Raw genomic sequence first — 26,995 nt, 5'->3', positions numbered from 1 at the left:
GAGGAGATACAACCCCTCCCCTCGGTCTTGCACTCACACTCTCTTGCTCACCCGCCTCCTTTACTACTACCCCCTTGCCTCCTCGCCCCCCTCTTGTAGCTTCACTCTCTCTGCCGCATCAGAGGTGGAGGAGGACACAGAGCGAGTGAGTGAGCTAAAGGGCCCACCAGTCGGCATCGAAGCGCCATTACCCGCGCACCCTCAGCTGTACATGCGCCGAGAGACATAGACAGGCATCTACATAGGTACCCACACACACACACACACTTAAGTCGTGCACTTTGCTGACGCAATCCAGAGAGGTAGCGAGACATCCTCCACCCGGCGTGGTGACACGTGGACGCGGTGGCGCTTCGACCCACATCCACGCATGCATAGATCTCGAGAGTGGTACGCACATAGACAATGGAGAGCAGACAGTCACCACACTTCACGGTGGAGAAGCAGCGCCGGTCCTCGCCGCGCGCGACGTCGACAGAGAACGACTCCTCGTCGCTGACGTATCCAAGTGGACCGGAAACTAGTGCTACACCAGCCACAGGTAGTAGCAGCGACGCGGCTGCTGGCAGCTCTGGGACCCATTGCGTGGCATCGGCGCGAGCTGCTGTCGTTGCTGCTGCTACTGCCTCCAGCCGCACCCCGCCCCACAACAGTGACGGAGCAGCTCGCCATCGTGCCCCTGGTAGCGGCACTCTCGGATCTTTCTTGGATACGACAGCTTTTGCCTCTCCTGCGCCCACCTTCGCATCGTCGCCGGAGTACGGCAGGGCCATGGCGTACTTGTTGGACAGCGTGGCGAGCTTCTCATCTACGTCGCCTTCGCGAACACCACCTCGATCGTCGTCGTCTTCACCGGTCCGCAAAGCAGCGCACCCGTCCTCGCGCCAACGCCAGTCCCAGCAGCAGCAGCGCCAGTTATCCTTTGCACAGGCTACTGCCCAGCCGATGCGTTCCGCCAACGTGAAGGGGGGAGGGGACGACTGGCTGGAGTGGCCCCGTCGTTCGCCTAGGCGACAGCAGCAACAGGAACATCAGCAGGACCACCGCAGCGCTCAGGAGCACAATCCGCTGACCGCCTTTCGGGGAGTGCAGCATGAGCCTGCACCTACCACCACAGAAGGTGCTGCCACGTACACGTCCACCATCAGCGCCGATGATGAGACAGTGTCTCAGCTCTCCACCCCGCTGAGGGAGATGCGTGAGCACCACGGCAGCGACTGGGCATCTCCTTCAGAGGTTCTGCACCTGCGTGCGCTTTACCAAGACGTGACTTCGCGCTACATGCGAGAGGTGCAGGCTGTGCAAGGCGAGCTGGCGAAGGCGCAGGAGGAGTGCGCGGCCTACGCGCGGGAGCGGAGAAAAATACTGGAGCTGCAGCAGGCCTACCAGGACGGCGTCGTGGCGTGTGGAAGGGCGAAGGAGCGGGAGGCACAGTGGATCGAGGAGCGCGCGCTGCTTCGCGTGCAGATGGAACGGGTGATGGTGGAGAATCAGCGACTGCAGCTCTACATTGCCAAGAAGCAGCACTCTCATAACCACCATGTGCCACTGCGCGGCGGCGCGACAGGAAGTCACGAGCGTGTGCGGGCGGCAGTGCAAGCAGTTACCTCTGCTGCTGCCGCGACGTCTTCCGTCTCCCCTTCCCCGTCTGCCCCCTGGCCACCTCTACCACCCACAGTTGCACCCACGACGACCACCATGACAGGTTACTTGGCCTCACCGCAGTCGGTTGAGGGTCCTGGTGCAACGGTCTTCGTCCCTCTTCCTGGCGCACCGAGGGGCACCGTCACCGGTATGGAGCAGGTGGAGGCGACATCGCCCTACACGTTCTTGTCGTCCGAGTCGTCTTCGCCTGAGGCGTTGCAGTACCATGCTCCTCAGCAAGGCGGCAGGGCGGCGTTCGAGACGCCACCACCTTTGGTGTCCCCGCCCACTTCGCGCCAATTTGCGCTCGCAAGGTCCACATTGCCCACCAGCGCTACTGGCGCCGCAGGTGCACAGCCACCGCATTCGACACCGCTCCAGCGCACCTATCCCAGTGAGACTGGTGATGATACCCGTACAGACCAGCCAGGCGTCGGTGGCGACCATGGCGGCCCATCTCTACAGCAACAGCGTGATTACTCACGGCGGCACCCATGCGGCGGTGTCAAACACGACGAGGTGCCGCATAACTCTTTCCTCATGACTCCTTCGCTCTCCTCCAGCGAGGCCGCGATGTCGCGCTCTGTGGGTACTTCTGTTCTGGGTGCCACAAGCGGCAGCGAGGGCGGTCGACTTGGCGCTGGGAAGTCGGCACGGCCTCTGCGGCCGCAGCGAGTGTGTCTCGACAACGAGGAGAATGAAACCGACAATGCCACTGGAGAAGGCGAGTTCAGCCCTTCTTACGCTCGCGGCGTGACAGACCTGTCGACCACCTCCGGCGGGTCGTCATCGCCCTCTCCCGCTGCGAACATTCGCGCAGTGCTCACTGGCGGTGGCCTTATGCAAGCGCCCGAGCAGCGGGTGAGTCGCCATAACCACTGTGGTAGCCGTCGTCTCGCAGAGCAATGGAGAGGGGAGGCGACTGCTGAGAGAGCTGCAGCGGAGCTTCCCACCACTACCGCTACTATCACCACTACAACACCGTCCCTGGGCTCCACCACAATGGCGACAACGTCCTCGTCCTGGAGTCTCCAGTATCTCTACCAGCTCCCACGCACACCTGCAGAGGCCCTACAAGAGGAGCTGCGGATGCTCAAGGAGCTTGGGCGGCTTGGGGAGGCGAATCAAGTTCTTCAGGCTCGCCTTGACTACGTGGAGGTGACGAAGGAAATCGACACGAAGCGGTGCGAGCAGCAGTACCTTCGACTTGTCCAGGCGCACGACCAGTCGCGGCACAACGCGGCCCAGTGGGAGTTGTCGTCACAGCAGCTGGAGTCAGAGGTGAGGCTGTCAGAGACAAAGTGTGCGGAGTTGCAGAATGCGCTTGAGGACGTGCTACAACAGGCCAAGAGGCAACAGGAGCTGAGTCAGGCACGTCTGGTGGAACTGGAGACAAGCTGCCGTGAGGCGCTGGTGGCCACACGAGACGAGGCTATGAAAAAGATATGTGCGCTTCGAAGTTTCCTGCGGGAGGCTGCCGCGAGCCTCGCGACTACATCTGCCTCAGCACTGTCGCCGGCTGCGGCACACGAGGTGGTTCAGCTGCGAGAGGAGGCCGAGCAAAACCAGCGCACTCTTGAGAGTCTCAGGAGCGAACTGCACGCATTACGCGCCGCACACAGTGAACTGCAGGATGAGCATAGCGTGTTGCAGGCGGAGGCAAAGATGTGTCGGACACGCCTCGAGAGCGACCTGGAGAGCTCACGGGAGCTGTTGGCGGCCGCGTGCAGGGACCAGCAGTGTGCGGAGTCCCGCATCGACGAGCTCGAGGCGGAGGTTGAGCGACTACGCGGGGCTGTTGTGGTGTCGGAGGGGTGCATGCATGCCATGGAGGAGCGTCTCCGGGTCGCCACTGATGAGGTCACGTTGCAGCAGGGGCAGTTGGACGAGGCGTCGGCATGGCAGGCGCGCGCTCTCGGTGCTGAGGAGGAGCTCAGCTCACAGCGCAGTTACTATGAGAAGGAGATCGAAGTCTACAAGACGGCAGCGTGTGCGATGCAGGATCGCCACCACGCTGAGGTGGAGGGCTTAGTGAGGCGCTGTGAAAAGCTGCAAGTACGCTATGCAGCAGCGAAGGTCCGCCTGGCTGCAGCGGTGTCGAGGTCAGGGGCGGCTACCGTATTCACTACTGCCGGCGGCTGCGCCAAGACGAGACGCTCCCGCCATTCGAAGACCGAGGGCGGCAACGTGCCAGTCAGTACTGCGAGCCCACGTCCGCCTGTTGCCATCACGACGGAAGCTTCGCTGCCCCACTGCACGGCTATCGCTTACGATTCTCTGCAGGCCCTGCGCGCTTCGGGGCAAGTGACGGAGCAGCTGATTCGCTCCTTGAACCGCTCCACCTCGTCGTACTGCTGACGACACAGCATGAGAAGCCGAAAACAAGCAACGTCCCCCCACTCAAAGAAAAACCCACCCTGAGCGCATACGGAAGCAGGCGTGGAGGGGGGGGATGCGGGGGATGGGGGATGGAGGTGGGTGGGTAGCAGCGGTGGACGTAATTGCCCACATGGGTGTGGTAGTGGGTGGAGACGGAAGAGGCACTGTAGGGCATCTCTTCTCCTGCCTGTCTCTCTCTCTCTGAGGGGCCTTCTCCCCTCCTCCGTCTCCCTTGCCTTCTCCCCCTTGCTCTTGTCTTCTCCACCCTCTCCCCAACCCGTGGAGGCAGGGCCTAGAAGAGTATGTGTGCGTCTCTCTCTGTGCCTCTTGGCTCCGCACAAGATGATGAGGCTACCGTCTGCTGGCTATAGGGACACCCCCTCTCACGACACCAGAAAAGGCGTGTCATCAGCGCCACGGACGGGGGAAGTGAACACACACAAAAAAACGGTTCCATTAAGCCCACGAGCACGCCACCCCCCCTCATTTGCCCCACAGAAGCCCTCTCGCAGTTGCCGAGAGGGACACTTCCCCCTCCCCTCCCCCACCCCCAGTGCATATTGTGGCCGTGTCTTTCTTTCCTATCTTGTCTTGTCTCCGCCGTTCTTCCTCCTCTCTTAGAGGATATTTCTTGTTTGCGCGGCAGTGGCGCCCCTACGTCAACACGCACCTTCCCATTCATGCTTGCCCCCTCCCTCTTCCCCCAGTTTTCGCTTTCTCGCCTGGGTGAGCGAAGAAAGCGTGCAGTGTCTTGGCGCGTCAGTGTGTGTCTGGTCGTCGATCAAGTGCTTCCCAGGTTTCGAAGACACGACAAGGCACACGGACTGGTTCTTGTTGAGCATTCGTGTGAGAGGTGAACCCGGTCTCGCCATCTCTCTCTTGTTCTCTCTCTCTCTCTTACACACACACACACGTGACCATCTTTTCCGCCTCTCTCTTCTCTTCTTCTTCGTTTCTCTTCGCCCCTCAACGCATCTCTCTCTGTGCGCGCTCCACACGATACCTTTACTAAACATACGCATTCACCGGACACCTCACCGCGCGCCTTGTCTATGCCTGCGCGTGTCTGCACCCTCGTCTTCTCCGTCGTTCTGCTCACCCTCTCTCCCGCCCCCCAAACGAGGGAAAACACACGACACTCACTGCGCGCAGTGTGTTGTAGGTGTGGAGTTTCTCACATGCCCCGTAACGGTGCATGCACGCCTGCATACGCGTGGTTGTGTGCTTACAACGCCCTTCTCTCTTCTCCCTCCTCCCCCGACCCCCTTCTCACCCCACATGACACCCACCGCGTGTGAAGGAGCAGAGAACGAGAAAATATAGAAAGTATTGCACGAGTGTTTACCCAAGCAGCAGGGATCCCCTCCTCTCCCCTCCCCCACACCCCCGCACTGATATACAGGCGCCCGCGCTCACGCTGCTGCTGCGGATCGCTCGTCTTCACGCGTCTTTGTTTCCCTCCCCCTCTCCCTTTCGCAGCTTCTCCCTTTCCTTTGTTTTTGACTGTGGCGAGTGTTGGTGCGGTAGTTGGTGGGCGCTTGTTTTCTTCCTTTCTTTCCTCCTTACAGCTCCAGTCTTCACCCCAAGCGCCTACGCCACTTAGTCCCCTCTCCCCCCTTCGACTCCGTCTCCTCCTCTCGTACATATCATCCATCTATCATTATTCACCACAGTCACCACCGCCCCCCTTTCCCCTCTCCGCTCTGGCTATCTTCACCCAACGCACCGACTCGGCTTTTCCCTAGGCACACACCCCCTCCGTCTCTGCGTGTCTGTCGGCCCCTCTCTCTCTCCCTCTCCCTCTCTCTTGCGCGCACCCCTCCCACCGCCAGTGTTGTTGGTGGCGACAGCCGGGGCGATCACGGCGTTCTGGTGGAGGCTAAAAGAAGAAGAAGAGGGGGGTGCGGCGGGGCGGGGCGAACGGGACCACTCGCCTTCCATAGACGGTACAACGGCGACGTTAAGACCGGAGAGCGACACAAAGTAAAAGAGCGGTTGTAACGTGATTTGAGAGAGAAAAGAGTCAACTCTAGCGAGAGCTCAAGTGAGCAAGAGAGGAGGGAAGACGAGAAGGGGGAGGGTTAAGGGTGACGGGGCATTCCTCCCACGGAGGCGCCCTCGCCCCCCTCGTCCCCCACTCTCTTCTTCATTTTGCTCATTCTTTGCGTATTGTTTCTCTTCGCACTCACGTTGATGCCCCCCTTTTTCTGCAAATCTTTCGCCTCGCAGGTGAACACAGTAGACCAAACGCACTTTGTCTTTCCTTCTTGCGCGATTTCCTCGATTGTTGGCTGCGTGTGTGCGTTGTGCCTCTCTGGCGTGTGTACTCGATTGGGGCCTTCCGTTCTCAGTTATATCTTTTCTGCACGCGGGCCGATTCTTTTAGGGGACTGAGTGTGGTCCCTTTCACGCGCGGCTGTGTGTCGTCGCCGTCGTTTTCTCCATCTCGGCCTCCCCGCGTCTTTGCTCTTTCCCTTTGCGCCTTTAGCACGCATTGATGAATTATTCCACTAATTGACGAACTTTTCCTTCTAGCCCTGTTTGTTTCCTCCCTCTTTTCGCTTTCCTCTGCTTGGCGTGTCGGTGCCTCTGCGGGTGAGTCTCCGCAGCCTCGTGGGCGATTTCCCTGCCACTTTCATTCCTGCTTCGCAGTACGCCCTCTTTTGTCAGCATTGCAGCCCGCAACTCCTCTGCAGTCCTCCCCGTGCATTCTGGGGATCGGCGACATCGCCCGATACAGAGATAGACCAAGCAACTCTTCCTACTTTACACTAATGGGGTGCGCAGGCTCGAAGAAGAGGGCACTCAGGCTCCGTGAGGGTAAAGCGGACGAGCCGGACACACAACAGAGCGCTGTGAGAACACGACGGAGGGTGGGAAAGCCCGTTTCCCTCAACTCCGCTGCGTGTTCGTCCCAAATCTGCACTGAGGAAGGCGGTAGTAGCGATGACAAGGCACTGTCGATGAAACCACATTATGGGCATCGTTTTGCTCACGGTGTACTAGAGTTGTCGGCCGTAAAACTTGGGCTATCACCTCTGCCCCCAGACGCTGCCACTGCCGCCTCAGGCGACGGTACTCCTCGCAAGCCACTTGCAACTAGCTCTCCCGACTTGTCCCAGCCTTCCCCATCAGCGGCGCCTCGACCAATGCAGCTCACGTCTTCAAGAACAGGCGTGAAAGACGGCGTGTTCGCGGGGAAGGCCTCGGCTACAGACGAGGCGTGTCACTGCAATGAAAGGTCCAGCTTGAGTCCATGGACCGTGGATGATACACTCCCTTTCGCTGCTCCGCACAGCACTGTCCCCCCCGGGCTTCTCTGCTCCTCCTCACCTCCCCCGCTACGATTGTTCAGTCCTGTTGCGTGCGCGTCGGATTTAGCCGACCAGCCCTCGGCAGCCTCGCTGCAGAGCCCCAGCGACACCCACACGGCAGCATTGAGGGAGCTGCGCCGGGGCGGTAGCGTCAACGTGGACAGCTCTGTTTTGATGTGGGCCCTCCGTGACACCGCCGCGATGGGCACGTCACTCCTGCAGAGAGTCAACTCTGCGCAGCCTCCTCTGCAGGCGGGCCGCTCGTCGTCGTACCAGCTTGTGGCTCCATTTCTAGTCCAGAAACCATCACCATTGCCGCCGTCAGCGCCAGCGGCGATGGTGGAAACTGCAGCAGCACAGACTGAACCAGTGTCAGCTACACAGCTGTCACCAGCACTCACTGCCAAGGCTCAGCGCAGCTTGCCACTGGCAAGCCCAGCGTGCCTCTCCAATGGCGATAGCCCTGTTGCGTGTGGCGACGGAAACGCGATACCGAAGGGCGCGATTGGCGTGGTAGAGCCAATTGATGTGACAACTGGAACGCTGGTGCCGCTGTGCTCCAGGTCTGGCAGCGACGCTGAGGCGTCAAGCTACGACGGAGCGCGCGGCGGGCGCGGGGAGAGGACGAGCGGGGGTAATTCAACAACGCGGTCAGCACAGCCGCCAGCGGTGGTGGCCGCGCCTCGACGACACTCTCCCTCCGCCTCTTCGCTGCCGTTTGCAGGAAGGCAGCAGCGGCTTACCGTGGCGCTGGTGTCATCCTTCAAACCGCCTCACGACTCCATCTCTCTATCTCTGCGCACCCCCGCGCAGAGGCAGACCTCGCCATGTAAGTCGGAACCTACTACGCCAGCACTCATCAACATCACCGCTTCTGGCAGCAGAGACGCACCGGAGGATGTACCACTGCCGCAGTGCATGGATCTTTTCGGGACACTGCAGCCCAGCAGCGCAGCAAGCACCAGTGACGTAGTCAGCGTCAGCAACGGTGGTGATGGTGTTGAGGGGATTCTAACTCCGCGTTCGCACATGTCTAACTCTGCCGACACCTGCGGCACCGTTGCCCACACACACAATACGAACCTTCATGCCGCTTCTTCAGTGACAGTGACCACCGGAACGGTGACTCTCACCCAGCCGAACACTCCGCGCATGGACGTCGGTAGCTCGAATGCTCATTACTTTGTCAGCGGCAGCAATAATTGGCTCTTGGGCAGCATACGCAGCACCGATGGCGACCGCGCTGGCTTCGTTGTTGGCAGCCGCCGGTGCGGCGGGAATCTCCTTAGCACACCACCCCCGACGAACTCAGAGATTGTTCAGCAGATACGTCAGCCCACCATGAAGGTCAAATCAATCCTGCGCAAGCCTGGGGGCATCCCAACGGTTGCGTACGGCACGACGGTCGTGAAGGATGGCGATAGAGCAAACACCAACCACGCCCATGTGCTGCAGCTCTCTGTCAACGGTGGTGAGGTTGGTGGGGGTGCCGAAATGGACGCAAACTCCACGCCTCGCATGCTGGACAACAGTGGCACGGCAGGGAGTGGTGACGAGAGAGCCTTGGGGACACCCTCGTCAGCGTCTCAGATGGGGTTGCAGACGGACTTCATTGTGCTTCGCCACACTGCCAGCGATTCGGATTACGTGAGCAGCGTTACCACAACCGCCGACGCGCTTTCATCACCTGCTGGCTCGCGTTCGCTGATGCACTGTGGCACCCAGAAGGGTACCTGGTTCCAGGCCAGCCCACACACCAGCGAGAGCGCAGCCAACAACAGCGTATCCGGCGTACTGCGTACGAGCATCGAGAACGACTGCGGTTTTTTGTCAGGTGCTGTCCACGGCCCCGGCAACGTAGGCACGGACGGTACATCGCCCAGTGCAGTGGTGTATCGCTCGCTTGCATCACCTTGTCGGCTGCCCTGGTCGCTATCCACGCCAAGGAAGCTCTCCCCGTACGGTGCCCAGCAGCGCTGCTCGAACAGCATTGACAGCGGTGGCGGTGCCAACGTCGGGAATGTCAGCAGTGGGGGGACACAAGAGCCGCCGCAGTCGACGGTGACGGAATTGTCTACCTTATTTACACCTGACGCTGTCGTCGCTGTAGGGCGCACGCCTAACGAGCCGCCGCCTGACATCATACTCGCCTCTCCTCCACCGAAGCGGGTACACGTGGTAGTGTGATTCTCCTGCTCAGTTATGCATAACGGTGGCACATTCAAGGGGAAGAGAGAGAGAAAGCGAGCGAGTAGTTGCTGATGCTGATGGTGTTTGAAGGTGCTGAGCGAGAGGCCACCGCCCTCTTCCTCGGTATGTTCTTATGTATGTCGGTATGTGTGTGTCTCCTCTCCCTCTGTGCCTACGAGCACCGGCGCTTTGGATGCGTCTCGTGCCGCTGATGATGTGGAGGATTTGTGGCCATTTTTCTCTCCCTGCACGTGCCGATAAAGGGCGGAGTGCGCCCTACGTTTGCGTTCCCTCTTTGTAGTTTACTGTGAACTCACAAGATGTGAATAGACAGGTGCCCTGATACGGCCTTTTTCCTTCTCCCCTTCCTCTTCCCTCGTGGGTGTTTGCCGCTATCCTGCGGAGAAGCGCCATCACACTCCGAGAGAGAGAGAGAGAGGGAGTGGCTGCGCTTTGTGGAGTGCGTGCATTTTCTTACCACTTTTTCATCCATTCCCACCGTCTCTCTCCTCCTCCTCGGCGTGTGATGGCGCGTTGCTTTGCGTGTGCAACTTTGTCTTGTGCCTGCCAGCTGCGTGTGCACGGCGCCTTTTCTGTTGCCTGCGTCTGCCTCCTCCACTTCTCTGCCCCTTTCGCTCTCGCCTCCTTTCGGCTTCTCCCGTCGTCTTTTCCATCTTTGCCTTAATCCTCCTTTTGGACCCACAATTCCTCTCTTAAAGGCACCACCACCACCCCCACAAAGTACTCTAACGCCTGTGCATGTGCATGTGCACGAGGGTAGCGCACGGTCTTCCCCATCTCTCTCTCTCTCTCGTTCTCTTCCCTTTGGGTGCTGATCGATGTGTGGAGATGCACCGACGCGCACAGGGATGCGTGACGCACCGGACCACTTACACCTCACATGCGATCAAGCTCTCTCTTCCATTTCACTAGCCCCTTCCCTTCTCTCTTTTCCTCTGTAGAATCCTGGGGTGTAGTTGTAGCGGGGTCTTGATACCCGTGCGTACCGGAGTCTCCTTCGCCAGCGCCAGCGAACAAGAAGAAGAAAGACATACGCAGAAGACGGGTGAGAGCGAGAAGAGGGTCCGGTTTGCTCCCACGAGTTCTCTGCTTGGCTCCTCCCTTCTCTCTGGCACTTTGTTGCGCAGACGGTGTATGTAGCCGTCTTAGGGGTTATACATGCCCTATACGTAGCTGTGAGAGGCGACTCTGCTGGTCATGCCTGCACCACTACCCCCCCCCGCTATGATGCATCTTTGCCAGCGCACTTTAACCTCCCCTCTCTCCCTGTGTACTGTTGCCTCTCTAAATCCCCACTTCATCACTCGATCTCTCTCCCTCTCCCTCTCTCTTCGTTCTCAGTCCACTTGATCGCTGCTTGCTGGCTTCAACGTTGTCTCCACACCGCCGCAGCTGTGCCACGAGCAGGCAAGCCTGGGCAAGCCAAAAGAAAAGTGCAAAGGTGTTTTCCACTGCCAGCGCGCAAGCGTCACTTGTCTTTATCCCTGTGGCCTCTCCCTCTCCCTCTCCCTCTCTCTCTCTGTGGCAGTGCCGTTCTTCTCATTTCACTCATCGTTTTTCACCACCGCGTCTCCATCTACTACGCTTCTGCCTGTTGGTCAGCGAAAGCTGTTTCAGGGGTGCAGACGTCTTGTTTTTTCCCTCTCTCTCTCTCTCTCGACGTCTCTCCGCCGCTGTGGGTCGTAGACAGCAGCTGTGCTGTCCAGGCTCTCATTCCCTCCCACTGACCTGTTGCACTACCCCGTGGGCAGTCGTCTCTCTTGGCAGCTCGACTGTTCACTACGATGGAGCCATTGTGCAGTGATGCAACCGCTTCGCCTCCCACGCATCCATTGCTCACAAACATCGCGGCGGCAGAGCAACTGGACACGCAACTGTGGCCAGAGAAGCGATCAACAGTACAGATATTTCTACAGCGAGACGTCAAAAGTGTTCCAGGGGTTTCTCCCGCTGGTGGTGTCGGTGGTGGTGACGGGTTCATATCTGCCAGCTCCAGCAACCTCAGCAGTCCCTCTGCGCCCATCGATGATGGCGTGAGTAGTCGCCCGGCCATCTCGACCGAAGGGTCTGTCCCCTCACTCTTTGCGGTTCAGCTAGCTGAGTGTTTTCTTCCTAATCAGTTGCCACAACAGCACCGTGGGCGGCAATGGATGCCGCTTTCTGGATCGCTCGGCACCAGTGCACGCGTAAGTGGCGGCAACGGTGGCGCGGTGGAAGGCGCCGTGACAACAGTGCGAGACTGGGTGCGCTCTGCCAGGTGCAGTCCGTCGAAGGAGCCTCGCAGCCCTTCCACCTCGCGGAGAGACAGCCTTGCCTCATCGTTCGCCTCGGCGCTCGTGCCCCGAGATGGGCAATGGGAGATGTTGCGGACGTTGGATATTGGTGCAGACACTGATGACGGCGAAGAGCGCGAGAGGCGCACAAGGCTTGACTCAAGGGCAGCGACGGCTGGTGGTTGCAACAGCAGCGCCCTGAACAGCGGACGTGGCTGGAGCGCTGTCGACAGCTTGGGTAGCAGTGAGGCTCAGTTTCAGCGAACAGAAGGGTTTGGAGTGGCCTGCGCGTCGACGAGCCCTCAGCGGACGCCGTTGTGGCGTCAGATCCACTCTCACCCGGCGACCACCGCCACTATCGCCTTCTCGGAAACGTCTGCTCCCGCCTCTCAGGGCAGCAGTGACGGTGCGGCTGCCCTTGCCCGTAGCAGTGCGTGCGGTTTCAGCGAAAATCGAGAAAGCTGGCACAATGGCGCTCCGTTGAGTCTTGTTAGTGTGGGTCTCGCCAGCGCCACCACTGGGCCCGGCAGAGCACCTACGCTACTGGGCGAGTGGGATTCGAATCGCCGCGGCACTGCCGGTGACGACGAGAGCTACGGAGATCAGCCGTCTCTGTCAGGGGTTTCGTCGCCGTCCATCGCGACCCTGCCATCGAGTCTTCGCACGACAACACCTATCACCTCCACTATGAAAGCCGAACCTCTAATGGTGTCGTCATCGCCTGCCTTGACTGTACACGAGCTTGCCCAGCTGGGAGAGTGGCGGAGCATTGCTGAGGCTCAGCGAAGCGACCCTCTTTCCACAACACCTCCCAACTTTCATCCGCCGACGCCGCACCAACCTGCATCAGGGAGACACGGTGGAGGCCCGGAGAGTTGGCGGTCTGAGAGCGTATCTCGCGCGTCCTTCAGCACTTCGGTATCTAACAGAGGGTGGAGTGGTTGGGGTAACACCGCGCAGACACCGCTGAACTGGGAGCGCGGTGGCGCTACGTGGGAGAGTGGAGCTGTCTATGGAAGTTCCTGTCCATCTCTATCGTGTTGGAGCACCAGGGAGTTGGACGTGGGTGACGATGGTGCTCAGCTGAGCGGGCACAGTGGGGGACGGTGCAGTCGTGTGCCTTCACCGGTGCCAGTCTCGCTCGCCGACCGGAACGGACCCATCTATGCGCAGCGCGAAACATCACTCCGTAGCCCTCTCACCTCCTCGTCGGCGTCGCCATTCTTTACCCACCTGTCTCACCGGGTAGACCAAGGCCGCGACAGTGACGATGATGATAGCACAATGGAGGAGATTGAGGTGCGAAACACAAAGCGCAAGTGTGTTGAGAGCCCGCGCACGTCCCCATCCGCGACGCCGCTGAGTGGCTCCTTTGCGCTTTCTCTCGCTGATGCACTGGCGGCCGTACCCACGCGCATGGCGATGTTGCCTGAGGCGTGCCTGTGGGAGCAGCAGCAGCAGCGCCGCCAGAGGACTGTATCGCCGTCCGTGGCCCGTCCAGACGAGGAGCTGATGCCTTGTGGCGACGCAGAGACGTATGCCTCCTCGCACCACCACCGCGACCGTAGCACCTTCTCTCCCAACTCGCCCATCCGCACCACGGCGCCATCCATGGTCCCGATGCATCCACCACCGCGGATGGGCGCTCTCCTCTCGTCGTCCCTGTTGATCAACGGTGGACGTGGGCAGCCTAGCGTGATGGGTGGCGGTCCTCTACATGCCACCTCTGTCGATGGTGCCGCGGCCCTCTTGGGGACTTCAGAGAGCGCCACGGGAGTCGTCGTGGAGGTGGATGAGCAACTTGCCGCGCGGCTCTCCACTTTCTGCTCCTGCGGTAGCGACGATGAGCCTGAGGTGGACACGTTTTCGCTGGAGCGGGCACAGGTGACGATGGAGGATGCAGATGCTGAGGCCACGAGCGCGCTGTGTGCACGCCAGCGTCGTCTCTACCTTCTCGCTACCTCCCAGTTCGCCCAGGACGTGGAGCGGCACGGCGGCCACGTCGACCCTGTGCAGATGGAGCTGGAGGGGCAGGAGCAGAAGCGAGAGAGCTGCGGTAAGCGGCCTGCAAAGTTGGGAGGGTTTCCAGGGGCCGCATGCACGATCTCTGCAGGGCCACGAGATGGTGAAGTGACACGGCTGCGATGGGGGAAATATGGCGACTCCCTCTCACTGCAGGACGGGATGGCACCAACCGAAGAGGAGGAGGTGTCGTCATTCCTGACAGCTGCGCATAATCTTCAGCCCCACAGTCCGCACGCTCATCCCCCCCTTTCGGTTGTATCTTGCGCCCCTCCCTCTGCGCCGCCAGCGGCTCCCGTGGCGTTGAGTCGGACGAGCGGGGAGGAAAGGTTAGCTACACCGCTGCACCGCGGTACTTGCACCTCGGCCGCCGCTATTCATGTGCGATGGAGTGAGCCGGATGCAAGCGAGGATGGATGTTCACCTGGCTCAGTAGCCACGACGACGGGCTCGCGGCGGGATGTGTCGCCGCCAATTCGGGAGCGCAGCATGGCCCCGGCTGAGCTTCAGAAAGAGCGTGAGGGCTACGGGCAGACGGAGGACGGCAGTGGCGTGGGATGAGGCTGGCGGGTGTATGCCCTTCGGTGGGTCACACGGCACACCCACCGAAGGGCCCCTCTCTCTACCCGAACGTCTCTCCCTCCTCCCTTTTTGGTGCTCTTAATGTTGTCTGCCCCCCTCCCCCCTCTCTCTCTCCGGTCTCAAACGGTCTCCTTGTCGAGGGGGTCTCGTCCTGTGCTGTGATGGAAACGCGGGTCGTGGTGCGGCTCTTCCTCTCCACGTTGCTTCTCCCTGTGTGTGTGCGTTGGGCTTCTTCGCTGCGACTTCCCGCGTTCGCCTACCCACCGCGAGCCCATTCCCCCCGTTATTTTTGTGTGTGTGTGTGTGTTTACTCTTCTCTAGTAGACTTGTTTGTCCCATCCACGGCGGCGGGCGCTCCTTACGGTGATCACCGCTACTCTGGGCCTGACTCCCCCCCTCCACTTGTACTCGCCCCCACTTCTCTTCTTGTTCTCTCCCTCGATCTTTGTCCTGTGCAGACGCAGCGCAAACTGCCACTTACCCTCTACCTCTACGCACCTCAGCTTCCAGCCTTTCTCCCCCCGGCGCCACCACTAGTTGGACGCGCGCCGTGGGGCTCGGCGTATCTAATCCGACGTAACCAACCGAGACACGTACACACGTTGCTTGAACGACGTGGACAAACTGGAAGCAGCTGTGCCCCCTTCCTCCACTGTCAATGGCAGAGACGCGGAGAGGCTACGTGCAGAGGCGTCTCTCTCTCTCTACGTGCGCCATGTCGTTGTTTAGTCGTACCCCCTCCTCTTGGGTCCTGTTCTCGTTTTATCTTTCCCCTTCCCTCTCCATCGCCATGCTTTCCCTCTTTCCCTACTCATCCACAACTGCATTGAGTGCTCCCACCCAACGCACGCTCTGGCTGATCAGCGTAAGGGTTGTCACAGCACCCCTCCCCCTCCCTCCCCCCACACACCCACGCAAGCCAAGACGCACCCTCCTCGCCCCCACTTCTCAAGCACCAACAGAAAAGGAAGGGACACATCTGCTTCGCCACACCGCTTTTCTCTTTCAGCCTTTTGGGGATTTTCCCTCTTCCCCCCTTCTCCCTTCACACAGGCAAGCGGAAGCACGCACACGCGCCCCCGCTTGTCGCGGTTCTTCACCGCTACCTTCACCTTTTCTGTTTTTCTGGATACCTGCGCGAGGACGAGGAGGAGACAAGGGCCTCTCTCTCTCTGAGTGTGCGTGCTACTGTAGGTTTGCGTTGCACTCCGACCATTTTCTCGCTCGAGGCATCTGTCGTGACCACCGTCTTGCCTTCAGTTCCTCTCTCTTCTTTAGAAGTATCTTCCCCTTCCAGGGGTAATATCATCATCTACATCACCAGCACTTTGATAACAGAGCAACCGCAGTGACCAACAGGCGAACACAATCGCACTAAGCTCTTCTCCTCTTGTGCAGTGCTTTCTCACTGCTCGTGTGCTTGCGTCTCTCTCTCGCTCTCTCCCTCCCTCTCTGTACGGCTTGTGCCTCTCGTTTTCCTTCAGTGTGTTTCTCCGCTTGTGCGCTGGTGTTGTCGTCGTCGTACGACTGCTTTGCGTCTCACACAGCGCTGGCTCGCAACGAAGGAGTGCGGGCCTCCATCTCCTCTGCAGGCCCCCGCCCTTCTCTCTCTCTCTCTCCACCCTCTCCGACTCTACAGCGAAGGAGGAGAGACGTGACACGCTGGTAAGTACAGACGCAAGTCAGAGCAAGGCATACAAGAGCTGAGGGCGACCTGACCTGACCTGACCACCCAACCGGTGTACCCCCTCCCCCCCCCCCCCCAAACACCCACTTGCCTGCTAACACCATTTAAGTCACGTTTCTTTCCTCTGTGTTCTCTCCTCCACTTCCAGAGCGCTCTGTGGGACTCCCTGAAAGGTGCGCGTGCAGCCGCAGCAGCGCACATTGTAGATCATCGCTTCGCCTGTCACTTTGTACTTCTGTGGTTTTCCCTCCCCCCCACCTCCACCCCTCTCTCCTCACTCCCGCCTCTCTGCACCGCGCGTCGACGTTAAAGAGGCGTTTGCTGTTCTTTCGAAACCTCAGCCCGCTTCGCGTAGTCTTCTGTGAACAGCTGGTAGGCTGGAGAGGGATACCCAAAGCTGTAACGAGTCCCCCTCCCCCTCCCCGTGACAGCAGCTCGCTTGGCGCTACGTCAAATCGCACCTTGACTCCCAAGGCCAGACGCCACCGGCACTCACAGCGGCACGCGTGTATGCAACTAACGATGCCGGCGCCTGAGGCACCGCAGCTGGAGGATGGGGGCGCTTCACCGCCGCCGCGCCCGCCGAAGCGCAGCTGTAGCAGCGAAGGTAACTATCAGCATGACAAGAGCTCCGAAGACGGCGCCCAGTGCACAAACTCCTCAGACGGTCGTCCGGTTCCGCCGGGGCGAGCGCCTAAGGTGCACGGAAAGGATGCCGTTGTGCCAAAGAGCGCCGCACCTCGACCCCACGAGCACGATGAGACACTCGCCGGTTTCGTCTACGCAGAGGTGGACCGGGACCGCGACGGCGGTGCCTCGGAGGCATGCGCTACCACTAGCGTTGACCACAAGGCCATGCTCACCACGGTGGAACTGTTTGATGCCACCTCCATGACACTGTCTCTCAGCGTGGATCGAGCAGCAGGAACGGAGCGATTGATGGCGATGGCGGATACCAAGTCACCCCGAAGGCGGGATGACCGTACTGGAGACGATGACGTGTGGGACCGTGGTTTGAACAAGAGCTCGGAGGTCGCTAAGGTTGCAGCAGAGGTAACACATACCACTACTCAGTTCGGCCTAGATCGCGCCACGCGCTGCAGCGTGCACTCGAGCAACGCCGTCCACGTTGGGACTACCACTGCAGCGGAGGAGGAGGACGAGGAGAGTGACGACGAGGATGAGGACGGCTTCTTCCAGGAGACGGTTTTACTCATGAACAACAACTTCCAGTCGCTCGGTAGCACACGTTGCACACCGGCAAAGGCCTCTCATCAGCCGAGTGAGGAGACGCTCGTTGGCTCGGCCAGCCCCACGCCACATATGCCTCGCTCGCTGGAGGTGACACCTCTGACGAAGCCACCGACAGGTCGAGAGATGCCGGGGGAGGGTGGCTTCACTGGCCGCCCGGGTCGGATGGAACCGGGCACAGCTTTTTCTGAGAGTAAAACGTACTTAGCTGCCGACACGCCAGCTTCACCGTGCTTCACGGCTCCTGTGTCACCAGCTACGACAGTGAACACGCAGGCACCACCGGCAGTGCCTGCCTCCCTGCTCTCCACGCCACAGCACTGCTGCCGTCCTGATCCTTGCGCCTCCCTTTTTGCAGCCTCCACCCCTCCCGCCACGGCTGAAATGAGCTCAGCGGCCAGTGAGTACTTCTTCATTGACAACCACGATGGCACTGCTTACCTCGCCGACGCCTCGTTGCAACTGGACGGCAGCTACGCCCTCGGCCAAACCATCTTGCTGGCTCAGAGCGCCGGCTCATCGGAGGCCTCATCGATATCGGCAGTACGCCGCAACGCTACTGGCATCGAGTCCCCCGTTGCGAAGCCACAGCTTACCATAAACTTGCCGCAGCAGCGCGGCAACGCCGTACACCGCCCACCTCGCGGCGCGTGTCTTAGGGAGGTGCTGCCGGCATCTGTGGCGCCACCCTTCTGCCCAGGCTCGCCGGCCCCGCATCCTATCCAGAGCGGTGCCGCCTTACCAGTGTCACCTAGCATTGCTCGCGTGGTATGCCGCTCCGCCGCTATGTCGCGCGACGTTTCGGCTTGCCCGGTCGCGCCCGCAGTCGCCTCCCGCCTACTTTCGAGCAGCTTCAGTGACAGCTTCTGCTTTGACCAGACGCTGTTGGTGCCGCTAGATGAGAGCACCCTGGACCGCTCTGCTGTGATTGCGGATGCCTCTGTGGTAGCCGATCGAAGCCACCGAAGCACCGCCCCGACGCGTTGGGAAGCGTGCGTATCGCCTTCGGTGGTGACTCCAGTGCTCTCATTGCCCGTCGTCTCCTTCAGGGCTTTCCAGGCAGGGACAGGGCGTCGCGAGTGTGGCGTACCACGACCCTCGCTGTCCTGCCCCACTGCCTCATTTTCGCTCTCACGTGGTTCTCCGGTACCAGATGCGCCCATCGCTGCGGAGCAGCTTGCCGCTCAACAGGCACGCGCGGCTCGCGAGGGACGAGCTCCGCGTTCAGATCAGGATGTCATCTACCTTATCCCTGCCGGCGCCGCCACAGCAACGATGAGGCCGGAGGAAATTACCGGTCAAGGCTGGATCCCGGTTCAGGCAGTGGACGTCCTGCCCTCTGCCACGTTTGCCGCCCCTCCTGCCGTCGGCAACGATGTTCGCTCTCACCGAGGCATTGTCAGGGGTGGTACCGAGTCGCCGTTGCCCACGAACCCCACTGTCACTAGTGCTGCTGGGAGGGTGACCTCACAAGACGATTGCGTCGAGGAGTCTGATCGTGAACCGAGCCTCTCACGCCGCTCGTGCGGCGGACATGACGATATCGCCTTGCCGATCTTCAGCCCTGCGTCCACGCTCTCCGCCTCAACGCTGGAGTGCATCAATCGTCGGTTGAGCTACTCCATGTCGAGGTGGGCGAGCACCCGTCAGCGCTTCGGTGCCACTTCTCAGTCCGGAGCTGACGGGACAAACATCACCAATCTCGCTGGCAGCATTGTGCTGCCACCCGCCACACCGCTCTTCCTCGTTGGGCCTTCTCAGGACGGACACCACAATACCGGCGGCACCTTCAGCGCTTTCTCGGCTGAGCCAGTCAGCGATAGCCGCTCCCCTGTGCCTGTGCCGCCCGAGTCGCCGGAGATGCCGCAGCGTGAGGAGAGCCCGTCTCGTTGCACGGCTGTCGCCACCCCGGCTGCATCGTGCCAACAAGGCCACCTTGACGGTGCACCAGTCGCGGAGGAGGACGACACTGGCAATGCAGCCAACGTTGGCTGGAACTCGCTGCTGACGAGCATGAGCTACCAGCGCGTGTCCACTGTTGGGGCGACGACGAGCGAGTCGTATGCGAACGATGGCTCCCTGAGTATCCCGCTGACGTTGTCCGCCAGTGCGTCTCTCCGGATGGGGGTGCAGCGGCCCGGCGCTGCGCGGCGGTGTGCCGGGGGCGCAGCCGCCGGGCCTGCCGCCTTGCACCATTCTCTGCAGCAGACATCATATCAGTTCCGTGCTCCGCACCCTCGCCGTATGTCTGCCGCAGGGTTTTCCCATGGCACCGCCTCCTCCCTCTCAATGCACGCCTTTGCTGACCACAGTCTGCAGATGCCGACTGGGATGGCGCTGACCTTCTCGAACGCCGCTGGCGCCGCCGGCAACAGCAGCTTCCGCACGACCTACTGCTGCAACCGCACTAGTACTGCCAGTACTGAGACAGTATCACTCAACCCTGGCCTCGGTGGTGGTGATGGCCCCGGCTCGAGCAGCGTCAGCGCGGTGGGGCTGCCGCTCTCACGCGGTGCGCTGCCCCACCACAACCCACACCACCAGCACCGCTACTCGCAAGAAGGTGCTGGTGGTATGACCCGCATACACAGCACCGGTAGTTTACAGGCGGAGAGGGTCACGAGAGAAGCGGCGGCCATGAACGCCAGCGGTGCGGCTCCTCATTCGAGGGCAGTGAACCGCAACAGCGCTTTGCATCGCCGCCGCTACGCCAGCCCGCAACAGCAACAGTGCCTTCGCTGGACAGAGACCATGGGGCGAGTTGGGACCGGGGCAACAATGGCCGGCGGTCGTTGTGCTGCTGCGAGTCCGGCTTGCCTGGTACCCGATACTTCCGTGTTCCTGCCCTGGGCCCCGCTCACCATCACACCTGAGGGCTCCGTTAACCTGGGCGGGTGTGAGGAGACTCGCTGTCGCGGCGGCGCTGCTGCGGCCACCGGCGCGCCGGCGTCCTGTGTGCCGATGACGCTAATGCCATTCACCAGTTCCGCGGAGACGAGCACGATGACCACGTCGACGACGGCTACGACCATCACTGCGCGCGACGCGGCGTTCTCTTCCGAGACGCTTCGAACGCTGAACACTGCCGTGGCGGCAGCGATGGAGGGGACCGTGAACGAGTTCCAGGCATACGTCTATGCCGCATCGACAACTGCAGAGGCGGAGGCGGATACACAGGCGCTGGACGTGGCTTCGCCAGTGCCATCGGCGCCCTCTTCCCCTCGCGCCCCCAAGAAAGATGGCGATGCTCAAAAGGAGAATGACGCCGCATCTTTTCGGTCGACCTTCGACCCCGCCAGGGATGCGTTTGCCGCCGGCAGTGTGTGGAGGTCGAAGTCGAGCGTCGCAACGAGGCCGCTCGGATGTTGGGAAGGCTCGGCGGCGAACATGGAAGTGCCGCTGTCCAGCAAGGCACGCTCTCCATCCCTCCCGGTCCATCCAGAGGACGTTTCTCTTCCTGGTCAGTAGTTGCCGCAGTAGAGGCATCTAGCATTGACCAGAGAGGGAGAGGGGCAGATGCGCCACGAGTTTCCGCATCTCGGACTTCTGAGCACAGACGTGCGCCTCTGCGCTTGTCTGAGGCGATGTTAAGTTTTTCTTTTTTCTTTTTTTCATAGGACTCCTGCGCGGCCCCCCGAGGGAGGCGGCTGCGCTGTGTTTTTCGCTCGCTCTCTCTCTCGCTTTCTCTCCGCTGGAGCACACTTTAGATCTCTTTATGCGTTTTTTTTTTTTTTGCTTCTGAGTCGTCAACGCGCGTTATCCTCTGATGCGTGGATTCAGAATGGCATAGACGGACACGCACGCACCTCCCCCACATACACCCACACACACACCCACACACACCCACCTAGACACGTACAGCGGGGAGGGGGAGATGGGAACTCGCGCGCATGACGGGCAGAATAGACCTGTAGAGTCACCCCTTCCGTCTGTTTCTTTCCGCTTTTTCGTCTTCTCCGTCAAGTACTTCACTTCCGTCTCTTGCGTTGCATTGCTCTTTTTCCTTTTAGGCCTTCTGCGCCTCTCCGCCCCCTCTCTTTCTCGCGCTGGCTGGCTGGCACGCCCCATTGTGCGCGTCACTGCACGCCACCACCACCGAAGTTTGAAGGAAACGTATGTAACCGACGAGCCAAGAGAAGACACAACACCAAATGACGAGACAGAAGCTAAAAACGAAAGCTTTTTTCTTTTCTTTTTTTTTTTCATATTGTGGTCTCTCCTTCTTCCTGCACCTCCCTCACTTTGCTCATGCGCGCGTCTTTGTCTGCGAGTGTGTGTGCGTGTGTGCGTGGGGAGGGGGCGGGGTCTACACTCTCCCCTGTCGGATCATCTTCACTCCCCCCTTCTCTCTCTCTTTCGTTATTGTTTCCACCCCTTCAATGCGCGCATCCTCCTTTCTGCCGCACTCTTCTTGTACGTTTCTCTCCTTTTGAATCTTCACTGATCTACGCCACCTTTTCTCTTCCTGTACGCTACTCAGGCACCACTCTTGCTGGAGAGACGTGCACCCACCCTCTCCGTGTACCTCCCACCCCGTCCCCCCTCTCTTTTCTCTCCTCTCCAACTGGTCACTCAGTGCGGTACCTTCTCTCGCTCTGTGCCTGTGCGTGTGTGGGTGCACTTCCTCGCCAGTGCTCACTTCCTCTCAGCATGAGCCCCAAGAGCGAGGAGAAGAGAGAAGGGAGAAAGCGCGCGCAATTACAGCAGGGATATCGAGTGAAAAGAGGAGAAATAAATCAAACAACAACAGTCATCGGCGTCACGTCCACGCACAGTCGAACGCACCCCAAGTGCTGATCGTCTCGCATGCACTCTCTCTCTCCCCGCATGTGGTGAGTGAAGGTCTGCTTAGGGGGCCCCTCTCTCTCTTCTTTTGCTTTCTTTGTGTATGCTGATATCCAGCCCCTGCCAAATGGCAGCAAGGCAGAGGGAAAGAGGAAGAGGGTGGGCGATGGGGCCGGGTCTCACACCATACAGCCTCCCCTCCTCCTTCCCCACCCCCCTCGCCATCATTTCCCATGAGTGCGATCTCTCTCTTTTCAGCCTCTCCTTTGCCAAATGTGTGCTCTACTGTCCCCATCGCCCCCCCCACTCTGTCTCTCTCTCTCTCACTATTTCGGCGGCTGCTGCTTCTGCTTTTTTCTTGTTTCTGCTGAATTTTTCATTTTGGCGGACTTGTTTGCCGCATCGTACACAATGCGGACGCACGGGTTGCTCGCTCAATCGCTGCGTGCGTCTACTCCGAAAGGCTGACGGAGGCTCTGAAAAAGAGGGTCCAAAAGACACGATTGAAAGACACAGCTGACGCACCTCAAACGCGTCCCCTACACGCACACACACGACAACGACGGCACCAATCAGCGCCCCAGCATCGTCACGGCCATTTCGATCCCTCCCCCTTTGCCAGAGTGACGGCGCAATCCCCATCTCGTCGCTACTCACAGCATACACACACACACCAACTCACAGACCGACGTGCTTATGGTCTTACGAAGCAACGTTGAGAGCAACATGTACTGAGGCGACCACGTCCCTCCCCCACTGCTCTGCACAGGCACAAGTGCGAATCTCCTGCACCAGCTCACCTACCCGAAGCTTTTCCACCCCTTCTGCTGTCCCACCTCCCCTCTTCCCCTTACCAGATGCAGCGCGGACCCCCTAACTCGACGAAGATAGCATCTTCGGCTTCACCACCAGCGCTGCCCACGTCGGGAGTTTTCATCAAGAAGCGCACAAAGCAGGACACATCACCTTCCACGGTTGGGGCGGCGACAGCGTCAGCGGTGCCCGAGAGCACCACTCGAAGAGGACGCCACCCCTCCTCCTCCACACGCGTGATAGGCAAGGGGCCCATAAAGGCTTCCTCGGCGACCCCTGGACGAAAGGGTGAGTCCGCGTTACCCCAGTCGAACGCGTCGAGCGCGATAATCAACACTGTAACTGCGCACTCACTGCCATCCCCAACACCGTTTACCTCGTCATCGCCTCTGCTGCCGCCCGCAGTGAACAGTGCGGGTGCGAAACGGTACGCTTTAAGTATCGCCACCGCAGGCTCAGCCACAAAGGCCCCATCAGTCGCTGTCGCCAATCTGCGAGGCAAGGGCTCCGCTGGCTCCCTTCCCTCCGCACCGGCGACAGCGCCTAAGCCATCATCGTTCACCGCTAAGGCGGCATCGGGGAAAAGTGCCTCCGTAGGCTGCCGCAGCCGCACTGCCTCTGTCATAAAGATGGGCGGCCAGCGCGGCAGCGTCGCACCTCACCTCCCTGCTGTGTGCAGCGACAGGGATGTCGTTGCAGCGGCTGCCAAGGATCGCGGTAGCGATGATAGCGAAAAATCAGAAGAGAGTACGCCACACTTGGGGTCAGCCATCACCCCCATTGTTGCTCTCGCTTTTCCTATTGCCACGCGGGGCGAGAGCAGCAACGGTAGCCTCGCAGGTGTAGTCACAGACGTGCTGCCACCCTTACGCTTGCTGGCCAGTGCCGAGTCCAAGCTCAACCATGGTGCGCACTCGCCGACTCGGCCGTCGCTGCACAAGACGCTGAGTAGTACAGCCTCGCATCACCCTTCCCCACACGCCCCTGCGAGCTACATCAAGGCACCTGTAGATCGCGTGTCGTCACAGGCCTTAGTCATGAACCCCCTCTCGCCTACGATGATCGAAGCATCTTTACCAGAGCGGAAGTCAAGTAGTGGAGTGACCACCAGCACCAAAATCGGTGTCGATGGTGCCGTCGGCGGCTGGCGAGCACACTGCTATGCGCCGACGATCCCTTCGAATAGCGCCGCTGCAGAGTGCGAAGGAGGAGCCGGAGGCGGCGGCGTGCCGGCGAAGGGGAAGACAGGCAATAGACTCAGCAAGACCCCTGCCCAAGGAGTTGGTAGCCAGAGAGATGACGAGCCCTCGAGTGACGAAGAGGGGGACGATGAGGATGATAGCGACGAGGAAGACGAAGAGAGCGAGGAGGACGACTACGATGATGGCGACACGTCAGACGAGGACGATGAGAACGACGACGACAGCAGCGCTGATGACGACGACGACGACGATGCATCGATGTCGGCCTCATCTTCCTCCTTAAGCACCTCGACGGCATCGACCTCTGCCGGCGACGGGAAGTCATGGGGAAAGAAGCGGAGTAGCGATAAACTGAAGCAGCACACTGCCGTGGTTGAGAAGAACGCGGCCGTGCCGTCCTCACCGTCAGAGTGTGCGCGGTGGCGCGGTGGACCCGAACCAGCGGCGCAGCTGACTCGAACAAAGGTGTCGAGAGAGGGTGACGTGAACGTGAAGGTCATCTTCGCCGTTCGTTCCCGTCACTGCTTCCGCCGCTACGTGAAGGAGGTGATGACGCGCTTCGGCTTTCAGAAGGCGACGGACTTCGATATGTACTGTATTGATCAGTACGGCGACCGCGTCGACATCGACACGGCGGAGGACTTTGACCAGCTGCTTGACGCGTTCACCATGACCATGACGGAAGGTAAGGAAGCTCTCGGCAGCTCCCCATGCCTGCACGCCTCTTCGCCGCCGCCGCCGATGTCCGTGGCGCCCCTCTATCACCTTTGCAGCGGCACTCAAAGCACGAGTGGCTGTAGAATATCCTCGCCAGTTGATGGGCTAAACATGAATGACCATGCCCACGCGCGAGCCATGAGCTTCAGCGCAAGCTACAACAACGCATCCTCCTTCTATGCCGCTAGGTCTTTCTCCTTATTCCCCAGGTTGGATGCGACCACCACGTCGTTCATCAGCACCGGCGGCCTCGTGGAAGATGATGGCAAGAGCAGCGGCAGCGTGCTGCGGCTTTATGTGCGCTACTCGAACGCCTACTACGCTGAGCACCGCCAAGAGTTCCAGCAGCAGATGCAAGAGTGCCCGAGATACCCGCAGAGCGTCTTGAGTAACGGTGGCAGCGGTACCCATTGGCAGCAGCAGCTCTCGCTTGGCTCGCGTTCGAGCAAGGGGCAGCCTCAAGCAGACCTGTTTCCAAGCAGCCATGTCTCGCCTGGTGAGACAGGCTTCCCCTTCGTGCGGATGCTGTTGGCAAGCACGGGTGGTAGCGTTAGCAAAGGATGTGGAGGCGTCGGCAACGCTTCAAGCCGCGACGAATTCTGCGCTGGCTATGGCCAATCCGAAGACTGGCCTGGTACCTCATTGGAAAGCGTGTCGCTGCAGTTCAGCGAGACACTCTGCAGCAATCTTACCAAGACGTTCCGACTTGAGGAGGGGCAGCTGGTAGACTGGCGGCGCATGAGCGTGCTTGGCAAGGGCTCCTTTGGCACAGTCTACGAGGGCATCACCCAGGATGGGAAGATGTTGGCGGTGAAGGTGCAAGAGCTGCCTCTCGACGACGGAGAGGATGCGGAGGCGGTGAAGGCGTTGAAAACCGAGATCAACCTCATGCGTTTGCTGAAGCACAAGAACATCGTCGCCTACTACGGGTGTCAGACTCGCGTGCTGCCGACAGGCAACCAGCAGATGGAAGTCTTCCTCGAGCTATGCCACGGTGGCAGCCTCGCCTCCCTGCGGCGGAAGTTTTCCAAGGCCAAGGAGCCATTCAGCATCTCGCTCGTGCGCTCATACACTCGGCAGGTGCTGGAGGGGTTGGCCTACCTGCACGCCCAGAACGTCGTGCATCGCGACATCAAGAGCGACAACGTGCTCATCTCTGCCATGGGTGAGGCGAAGCTCGCTGATTTTGGGTGCAGCAAGCGGTTGGGGCCGGTAACACTGCAAGCGATGTCGGGTGCAGCGTCACCGGCCCCAACCCCACCAGAGACGGTGGTGGCCCGTACTGCCATGTACCAGACAATAGTGGGCTCGCCGTTCTTCATGGCGCCAGAGGTGCTGGGCGAGGGCGGCAGCTACACGGGTGCAGCGGATATTTGGTCTGTCGGCTGCTTGGTGCTGGAGATGCTTGGCCGTGAGCCGTGGGACATCACCGGCACGAACATTTTTCAAATTATGTTCCGCATCAGCAGGGAGAAGGGTATGCCGAGTGGGGTGCCGAAGAAGTGCCCAGCAGTGCTTCTCGATTTCTTGGAGCGGTGCTTCCAGCGTAATGCCAAGCAGCGGGCCACCGCGACAGAGCTGCTGGCGCATGAGTGGGTGACATGCCCCGACAAGGCGCTTGAGGAGGTGCCGCTGTCGCCGCTGTTGAAGAAGGAGCAATTGGCAGGGTGACAGATAGATCGATGCGAAGGGAGATCGAATGCTTGTGAGGTTGGCTGTGTGAGCGGGTGTGGACATCTCTCCCTGTGACCCTCTCCGTGGTGCTGTAGACTGACAGGTGTGTGCGTGTGACGCCGAACGCTCGCACTCCTTTTTTTGTGTATTTCGCGTGCTTGTGCTAGCATTGCCGCTGCCACTCTCTTCCCCCTTCCCCCTTCCCCCTTCCCCCTTCCCACTTGCTCACACCTCCTCCAGGTGCCCTCCGTGTCTTGCCCTGGGGATGACCACGCGTCTCGCATCCTCATCTCTCTCTTTCCTCTTGCATCACTTTGTTCTCTTCTTTGCTTCACCCCACACACCCCCACCCCACCCCCCACACACGCACACACGCACAGTACGTGGACGTACGTTGGTGAATGTGTGTGTGTGTGTGGTTGGTGGGGTGTGTGTGGGAGA

At 60.2% G+C, this 26,995-nt stretch overlaps 5 protein-coding genes across 5 annotated transcripts; all 5 read left to right on the top strand.

The window, feature by feature from the left end:
- Window positions 1–771: 771 nt before the first annotated feature.
- LPMP_170490 (hypothetical protein) lies at window positions 772–4,002 on the top strand (the record flags this gene model as incomplete). Its single annotated transcript, XM_010699438.1, has 1 exon — window positions 772–4,002. The coding sequence occupies one exon, from the start codon at window positions 772–774 to the stop codon at window positions 4,000–4,002; it is 3,231 nt and encodes a 1,076-aa protein (XP_010697740.1).
- A 2,795-nt stretch (window positions 4,003–6,797) lies between these two features.
- On the top strand, window positions 6,798–9,524 carry LPMP_170480 (hypothetical protein; the record flags this gene model as incomplete). The annotated part of the gene is made up of 1 exon (XM_010699437.1): window positions 6,798–9,524. One exon carries the CDS (start codon window positions 6,798–6,800, stop codon window positions 9,522–9,524), a length of 2,727 nt encoding a protein of 908 aa, XP_010697739.1.
- Window positions 9,525–11,332: 1,808 nt separating this feature from the next.
- Window positions 11,333–14,404, top strand: LPMP_170470 (hypothetical protein; the record flags this gene model as incomplete). The annotated part of the gene is made up of 1 exon (XM_010699436.1): window positions 11,333–14,404. One exon carries the CDS (start codon window positions 11,333–11,335, stop codon window positions 14,402–14,404), a length of 3,072 nt encoding a protein of 1,023 aa, XP_010697738.1.
- A 2,218-nt stretch (window positions 14,405–16,622) lies between these two features.
- LPMP_170460 (hypothetical protein) lies at window positions 16,623–20,831 on the top strand (the record flags this gene model as incomplete). The annotated part of the gene is made up of 1 exon (XM_010699435.1): window positions 16,623–20,831. The coding sequence occupies one exon, from the start codon at window positions 16,623–16,625 to the stop codon at window positions 20,829–20,831; it is 4,209 nt and encodes a 1,402-aa protein (XP_010697737.1).
- Window positions 20,832–23,590: 2,759 nt separating this feature from the next.
- LPMP_170450 (protein kinase, putative) lies at window positions 23,591–26,551 on the top strand (the record flags this gene model as incomplete). Its single annotated transcript, XM_010699434.1, has 1 exon — window positions 23,591–26,551. One exon carries the CDS (start codon window positions 23,591–23,593, stop codon window positions 26,549–26,551), a length of 2,961 nt encoding a protein of 986 aa, XP_010697736.1.
- Between the last annotated feature and the right edge of the window lie 444 nt (window positions 26,552–26,995).

This window comes from Leishmania panamensis, assembly GCF_000755165.1.
Source record: "Leishmania panamensis strain MHOM/PA/94/PSC-1 chromosome 17 sequence".
Taxonomy (NCBI): domain Eukaryota; phylum Euglenozoa; class Kinetoplastea; order Trypanosomatida; family Trypanosomatidae; genus Leishmania; species Leishmania panamensis.
Note: the sequence above shows the minus strand (reverse complement) of the source record. Positions and strands in the feature narration are given on the sequence as shown.